We start from the raw sequence: 8,491 nt of genomic DNA, 5'->3' as shown, positions 1-8,491 counted from the left end.
GTTCACGTCCTACTGCGCAGACTTTGCGCCATTGTGTCACATGATTCAAAACGGAGGGAGAAAATGCATGTTGTGGTGGTACCGAACCGAACGCCGCCATGGGGTGGTCTGCAACTCCCCGCTTTTTGGTATTGGACCTTCAACAAAGACGAAGGTTGGGGTAGAAAATATGATCTAAGGTATGAGTTAAACATGTCGATATGGTGTGCGCATGAGCGACTGTACAGTTGCAGCTATGTAATGACGGACCATGTTCGTGGGCATGTTGGTTCAGGGGAAGCCACACGTGCTAGCCTACCACCTTGAAATGTTCAATACACGAATTCACCAGCAACCATGTATTTTTGCTCTGTGGTTTGTTAACGTTGCCTACTGTCTATGGATCTGTAGTTAGTCATAAACGCCGACGACGCAAGACTTTGTTTACAGCTGTAGCTACCTAGCATTGTTGAGAGGAGAACCGTGGGACTGGCGGATCCATCTTGGCACGCGGTGAAGACCACAGTAGTTACCTAGTGAGCTGAATGGCATTTATAGCCACTCCTGAGTCTAACGCTGATGGATGGATTGGCCTGGGGATGTCCATTCATTTTGATGCAAACACTGACGGGTCTAGTCTGATTAATCAGGCTGTAATACCAAATTAATTGGTATATACAGCCTGAAACTAATGCCTGCAAAATCATGTCAATGTTCCTGACAAGCTAGAATAAAATCATTTTAAAAATGACTACTGGTTGTCTGTGTGGTTTGTCCTTTAGCTGTTTGAAATTTGAGACAAAATATCCACAGTAAAGTATTGTTTACCAGGTAGTTAGTTATATGGTTTGTATTGGCACAGGGGTCAAATTAGTTTTATATTGGATATATTGGTTCTATTCAATAGCTATAGATGGGTTAGCTGACATCATAAAAACAATGTAGCAGAAGTCTGAGTTGACAAGATTCTGGATAACAGGTGGCTAGTTTAATTTTGTTTTTGATACCATGTGTTTTGACAATATGGCAAAAAATTCAAGAAACAACTGTAAAGATGTATTTGAGGGAAATATTGTATATATGTCAATATTCTAAGCTGTACCAGGCATGCCATGAAAATGGTATATTCTAAATCATGGGAGGATGATGAACAATCCACACCTTTTTTGTGTGGGGGGTGGGGGATTAAAAAAATACTTTTTAAAAGGGTGGCTTGTTCTCCATCCTCCCCTGGATTATAATATACAATTTTCATTGCCATATCATGTGTAACAACTTTTGTCCGTTCCCTCGCCCGGGCTCAAACCAGGGGCCCTCTGCACACAGACAACTGACACCCACGAAGCATCATTACCCATCGCTCCACAAAAGCCGTGGAGAACCACTACTTCAAGGTCTCAGAGCAAGTGACGTCACTGATTGAGATGCTATTAGCGCGCACCACCGCTAACTAGCTAGCCATTTCACATCGGTTACACATGCTTGGTTTAATAGCTATTGACAAGAGAACAGAATATCCCATATGAAACTCAATCGGGAACCATATTTATTTTTAAATTTAATTTAACCTTTTATTTTACTTGGCAAGTCAGTTAAGAACAAATTGTTATTTTCAATGACGGCCTAGGAACAGTGGGTTAACTGCCTGTTCATATACGTACTACCAGCTCTTAAAAAGTCGTTAAACAATACTTTCCTGTAGATATTCTCTCAGAGAAGTGGAAGGACAAACTGCTCAGACAACTGGTACAGTACGTTTAAATGTAATATTACTACATTCTGGCTTATAGGGAACATTTAAACAATTTTGCAAACATTAGTTTCGGGCTGTATATACTAATTGTGTATTGCTGCCTGATTAATCAGACTGACAGCGCATGAGATCAACAACACTGTAGTGGTTTTGGATGAAGGCTAAAGTTAAGTGACAGTTGCACTCAATTTGAGGCAGTTGAAATGAGCTTTTGAAGTTGTGATAAGACAAATCTCAGTATCTGACAGAACTTTCTTGACCTTAAGTTATTCAGATGGGGCACATGGGTTTTATTCCATGCTCGCCCAAAAGGTGCAAAGAAAAATATCATACGATCACAAACAACCAATACTTTATTTACTTACACTTCAGGTGAGAATTACATTGTAGCTTGATGCACAAATCTAAAACAACTATAAACCTGCTGGTAGAGATGGACTGGACAGAGAGAATCACAACACAAAGCACCAGCTTCATAAGTCTCTGTTTAATGCTCTAGGTCGTATCTCTGGAAATAATTTTAACACAACATACAAAAAATTACATTTAAAATATTAAAACATGTCCCTTGATATCCCAAACATGGAATGCTCCAAAAGCAAAATCAAGGGTGTGTGTAAGCACTTTGAACATCAGTGAACGACAAGCTCACATTTCATCCGGCTAATGTCTTAACACATATCCATGCTCACTCTGGTATTCTTCTTGAATACATAAACAATGTTCTGCATATATTCCTGTTTCCATAAATTCTCAATGGTATACTTAAACAATAAAGCATGAGGAGGTGTGGTATATTGGCCATATACCAAACATCTGAGGTCTGCCTTATTGCTATTATAAACTGGTTACCAACATAATTAGAGCAGTAAAAATAAAAGTTGTCATACCCATGGTATACGGTCTGATACACCATGGGTGTCAGCCAATCAGCATTCAGTGCTCAAAACACCCAGTTTATAATTCTAAATAACTCAGTCACAATGTTAGGGGATTATTACAGTGGTGGTCCCGTGTAATGTTATTCTAAGGTTAAATGAGAATACAGATTAAGAACGTGTAGCACACTTTTGGACAGAAGATGCTTATCATAGAGATAAGGGAGTTCGTTAGCAAAGCAGCAAATACCAATGTTCAATACCTACCACCTACAGTACAGTGTACACTAAGGACATAGGGACTGCTTTTGTAATCAAATGCTGCCTAAACTTCAAAAGATGCATAATACTATAGAATTTTCCATTATAAAGTTATGTTTATCAGTCAAATGTACCATTTTAAATATCAGTAGTGTTATTGTTCTTTGTTGAATGTAATCATAAGGCTGATTGTGTGTGTCAATGTGAAGTCCTTAGTTTAAAGTACAACATGACACTGCATATGACTGGCAATAAAATGGGGAGAAAGGTTCATTGAGATATGCACTTCAATCCAAGAAATGCTGGTAAGCAGCTGTTTTCAGAAACTTCACTGGAGGGCAGTAGTGAGTGACCAACCATCCACAACCAACTGGTCAGTTTGAAATCTGGAGGGCAGAGGAGCAGGCATGTTGTTCAAAATATAAATCACACATTAATGATCGTGTCTTCATATTCCTCATCCCTGACTTCTTGCTGCAAGGTATCCATTGAGTCCCCCTGCCTCCCACTCTCCTCTTCAGTACAGTTGCAGTTAGGGCCAATGATGTAGCGGTAGTCTCCACCAATAGCCAGAGCTGCCCCAGAAGACACCATGAGCCAGTCTTTCTCATCCTCCTCCATTCCCACACACTGCCAGGGCATTGCTGACCACGAGGGGCCCTCCCCTGGGCCCAGTGCCCCTGGCTCCCCCTCGTCACTCTCCAGGTTAACGTAGAGAAGGGCCTCCTTCATAAAACTAGGCCCTGAGGACAGGCTGGCCCATAGCCCCTCCAGCTGGTCAATCAGTTGCTGGAAACTGGGGCGGCACTTGGGAACAGGGCTCCAGCAGCTATGCATGATCTCGTACCTGGAAAAAGATTCAAACTGTCAGGTTATTATTGGAAAAGTCTTCTCAATGAGGTACAAGGTTAAATACAGTAAAATATTACATTTTCTGGCACCAATGATAATTTAATTGTTTAAGTCATTTGAAAAGTATAATATAACCCATCACGATTTGTCAATGCCTGAGTTTTTTCTACCACATCCAGTGGATCACTCACATGTCATCTTGGCAGTCAGGTGGTTGTTTGAGCCTCTCTCCCTTGATGAGGTACTCGTAGATTTCAGAGTTTTCCACCCCAGGGTAGGGGGTCTGTCCACGTGCCATGATCTCCCACATGGTGACTCCAAACGCCCACTGGTGGGAAACAGTCAGTTAACTTCTGGGGGCGCTAAAGGCAAAGATAACGAATTGACAGTTCCCGAAAACATCTTATCGATGAAACAGACTTAGTGAACATCTGGGGCCACTACATGGTTTAAAAAAGGCTCAAATTCAATTAACACATCTGAAAACAAAATCTGCATTTTATCTATGATGTATTGACTTACATTAAAAAACAAATGTAATCCTTTCCACAAAGCTGATTTGAAGAGGGATCCCCAACTAAAATATTGCTGTCTTACAGTGTCAATATAATTTTGAAAGTGATGCTATGACCACTGAGGGTGCGTCTGGTTGTACGTAACATACCACATCACTCTGAGTAGTGTAGACATTGTCAGCAAGGCTCTCAAGTGCTATCCACTTGACAGGCAGCTTTGAGACGGATCCTTGTCTGTAGTAGTCACCACTGTAGATTTTCTTTGAAAGGCCAAAGTCTGCCACACAGACTGTCAAGTTTTCACTCAGCCTATGAATAAAGGAGTGGAGATGGTCACAATCTAACCCTGAGGCAGAACCAAGCTCTAGTAAATTCAGTGTGTAAACCATATTAGAGGGAGTTCCAGTTAAGAGTAAAGTGACAGGCTGCGTCTTAATATTATGCCCTATTTCAGGGTTTGTACGCTCATGAGAATCATGGAAAAGTCATGATATTTTAAAATTGTGTTTTCCAGGCCTGGAAAGGTTTTGGAAAATCTTAAAAGTTTTAGAAAATGTATTTAATAATTTTTGTTAATTTTATTTATTTATTAGGAATAGTTTGTACATATTTTATCAACATATCAGTCAGGATCAGAACGACACTTTAGCCAATTATTTTTACTAGGATTAAATGTCAGGAATTATGAAATTAAGTTTAAATGTATTTGGCTACGGTGTATGTAAACTTCCGACTTCAACTGTACATACACATAATGTACATAAATATGAAGTCGGAAGTTTAAATACACCTTAGCCAAATACATTTAAACTCAATTGTTCACAGTTCCTGACATTTAAGAAAATTCAGTTTTAGGTCAGTTAGGATCACCACTTTACTTTAAGAATGTGAAATGTCAGAATAATAGAAGAGAGATTTATTTATTTCAGCTTTTATTTCTTTCATCACATTCCAGGTGGGTCAGAAGTTTACATATACTCAATTAGTATTTGGTAGCATTGCCTTTAAATGGTGTAACTTGGGTCAAACGTTTTAGGTAGCCTTCCACAAGCTTCCGACAATAAGTTGGGTGAATTTTGGCCCATTCCTCCTAACAGAGCTGGTGTAATTGAGTCAGGTTTGTAGGCACACGCCTTTTCAGTTCTTCCCACAACTATAGGGTTGAGGTCAGGCCTTTGTAATGGCTACTCCAATACCTTGATTTTGTTGTCCTTAAGCCAATTTGCCACAACTTTGGAAGTATGCTTCAGGTCATTGTTCATTTGGAAGACCCATTTGCGACCAAGCTTTAACTTCCTGACTGATGTTTTGAGATGTTGCTTCAATATATCCACATCATTTTCCTACCTCATGATGCCATCTATTTTGTGAAGTGCACCAGTCCCTCCTGCAGCAAAGCACTCCCACAACATGATGCTGCCATCCCCGTGCTTCACGTTTGGGATGGTGTTCTTCGGCTTGCAAGCATCCCCCTTTTTCCTCCAAACATAACGATGGTCATTATGGCCAAACAGTTCTATTTTTGTTTCATCAGACGAGAGGACATTTCTCCAAAAAGTATGATCTTTGTCCCCATGTGCAGTTGCAAACTGTAGTCTGGCTTTTTTTATGGTGGTTTTGGAGCAGTGGTTTCTTCCTTGCAGAGCGGCCTTTCAGATTATGTCGATATAGGACTCGTTTTACTGTGGATATAGATACTTTTGTACCCGTTTCCTCCAGCATCTTCACAAGGTCCTTTGCTGTTGTTCTGGGATTGATTTGCACTTTTCGCATCAACGTGCGTTCATCACTAGGAGACAGAACGCATCTTCTTCCTGAGCGGAATGACGGCTGCGTGGTCCCATGGTGTTTATACTTGCGTACCATTGTTTGTACAGATGAACGTGGTACCTTCAGGAGTGTGGAAATTGCTCCCAAGGATGAACCAGACTTGTGGAGTACCACCGTTTTTTTTTCTGAGGTCTTCGTTGATTTCTTTTGATTTTCCCCCAATGTCAAGCAAAGAGGGAACGAGTTTGAAGGTAGGCCTTGAAATACACCCACACGTACACCTCCAATTGACTCAAATGATGTCAATTAGCCTATCAGAAGCTTCTAAAGCCATGACATTATTTTCAGGAATTTTCCAAGCTGTTTAGAGGCACAGTCAACTTAGTATATGTAAACTTCTGACCCACTGGAATTGTGATACAGTGAATTAAAAGTGAAATAATCTGTCTGTAAACAATGGTTGGAAAAATTACTTATGTCATGCACAAAGTAGATGTGCTAACAGACTTGCCAAAACTATAGTTTGTTAACAAGAAATTTGTGGAGTGGTTGAAAAACAAGTTTTAATGACTCCAGCTTGTGTATGTAAACTTCCGACTTAAACTGTACATACAGTACCAGTCAAAAGTCTGGACATCTACTCGTTCCAGGGTTTTTCTTTATTTAAACAATTTTCTACATTGTAGAATAATAGTGAAAACTTCCAAACTATGAAATAACACATATGGAATCATGTAGTAACCAAAAAAAAGTGTTAAACAAATCAAAGTAGCCACACCTTGATGACAGCTTTGCACACTCATGGCAAGAGTGTGCAAATATATAAAATAGTAAAACATCAAGACAAACCCTTGAATAAGTAGGCGTGTCCAAATTTTTGACTGGTGCTATATATATATATATATATCTTGGCAGCGATTACAGACTTGAGTCTTCTTGGGTATGATGCTACAAGCTTGGCCCACCTGTATGTGGGGAGTTTCTCCCATTCTTCTCTGCAGATTCTCTCAAGTTCGGTCAGGTTGGATGGGGAGTATCGCTGCACAGCTATTTTCAGGTCTCTCCAGAGATGTTTGATCGGGTTCATGTCCGGGGTCTGACTGGGCCACTCAAGGACATTCAGAGACTTGTCCCGAAGCTACTCCTGCATTGTCTTGGTTGTGTGTGTAGGGTTGTTGTCCTTTTGGAAGGTAAACCTTCGCCCCAGTCTGAGGCCCTGAGTGCTCTGGAGTAGGTTTTCGTCAAGGTTCTCTCTGTACTTTCCTCCATTAATCTTTCCCTCGATCCTGATTTGTCTCCCAGTCCCTACCACTGAAAAACATCCCCACAACATGATGCTGCCACCACCATGCTTCACTGTAGGGATGGTGCCAGGTTTCCTCCAGGCGTGAAGCTTCGCATTCAGGCCAAAGAGTTCAATCTTGGTGTCATTGGACCAAAGAGTCTTGCTTGTCATAGCCTGAGAGTCCTGTAGGTGCCTTTTGGCAAACTCCAAGCGGGCTGTCATGTGCCTTTTACTGAGGAGTGGCTTCTGTCTAGCCACTCTGCCATAAAGGCCTGATTGGTGGAGTGCTGCAGAGATGGTTGTTCTTCTGGAAGGTTCTCCCATCTCCAAAGAGGAACTCTAGAGTGACCATCGGGTTCTTGGTCCCCTCCCTGACCATGGTCCTTCACCCCCGATAGCTCAGTTTGGCCGGGCAGCCAGCTCTAGGAAGTCTCTTGGTGGTTCCAAACATCTTCCATTTACGAATGATGGAGGCCACTGTGTTCTTGGGAATCTTCAAAGTTGCAGAAATGTTTTGGTACCCTTCCCCAGATCTGTGCCTCGACACAATCCTGTCTCTGAGCTCTACAGACAGTTCCTTCGACCTCATGGCTTGGTTTTTGCTCTGACATGCACTGTCAACTGTGGGACCTTATATAGACAGGTGTGTGCCTTTCCAAATCATGTCCAATCAATTGAATTTACCAAAGGTGGACTTTAACCATCTTAAGGATGATCAATGGAAACAGGATGCACTTGAGCTCAATTTCGATTCTCATAGCAAAGAGTCTGAATACTTATGTAAAAAGTATTTTGTAAATTAGCAAAAATGTCTAAAAACGTGTTTTTGCTTTGTCATTATGGGGTAGTGTGTGTAGATTGCTGAATATTTGTATTTATTTAATTCATTTTTGAATAAGGCTGTAACGTAACAAAATGTGGAAAAAGTCAAGGGGCTGAATATTTTCCGAAGGCACTGTAGATATATAAAAAAAATGTTTTTAAGGAACTCTCATTCCAGCTTTAAACTTACTCTTGAAAGTTGTAATTGTAGAATGCACAAGGTGCAATTTCGAAATTGGGTAGTGCATCATCAGTTCCTCTTGTCAGTCATTGCATACCTTAGAGAGCTATTTATAACTTGTAAGAACTGTCCAGATCAACTAGCCCATGTCAGCTAACGTTTATTTTTAGATTTGTTTTTGTTTATAGATATTGT

General features: G+C 40.7%; 1 protein-coding gene across 4 annotated transcripts in view; it reads right to left on the bottom strand.

Annotated features, from left to right (window-relative positions):
* Positions 1 to 2,067: 2,067 nt before the first annotated feature.
* LOC112256866 (tyrosine-protein kinase receptor TYRO3) overlaps positions 2,068 to 8,491 on the bottom strand; it is a 35,053-nt gene continuing 28,629 nt past the window's right edge. For 3 of the 4 annotated variants that reach the window (XM_024430422.2, XM_024430420.2, XM_024430421.2), the window contains exons 17-19: positions 4,388 to 4,547; positions 3,915 to 4,051; positions 2,068 to 3,718 (exon numbers count right to left, since the gene is read on the bottom strand). In XM_024430422.2, the coding sequence (XP_024286190.1) occupies positions 3,298 to 3,718; positions 3,915 to 4,051; positions 4,388 to 4,547 (718 nt within the window). In that variant the 3' untranslated portion in view covers positions 2,068 to 3,297. The remainder of the gene's footprint in view (positions 3,719 to 3,914; positions 4,052 to 4,387; positions 4,548 to 8,491) is intronic. The other variant, XM_024430423.2, reaches the window with a different exon arrangement.

This window comes from Oncorhynchus tshawytscha, linkage group LG08, assembly GCF_018296145.1.
Source record: "Oncorhynchus tshawytscha isolate Ot180627B linkage group LG08, Otsh_v2.0, whole genome shotgun sequence".
In the NCBI taxonomy this organism is placed as follows: domain Eukaryota; kingdom Metazoa; phylum Chordata; class Actinopteri; order Salmoniformes; family Salmonidae; genus Oncorhynchus; species Oncorhynchus tshawytscha.
This window is presented reverse-complemented; position numbering and strand designations above follow the sequence as displayed.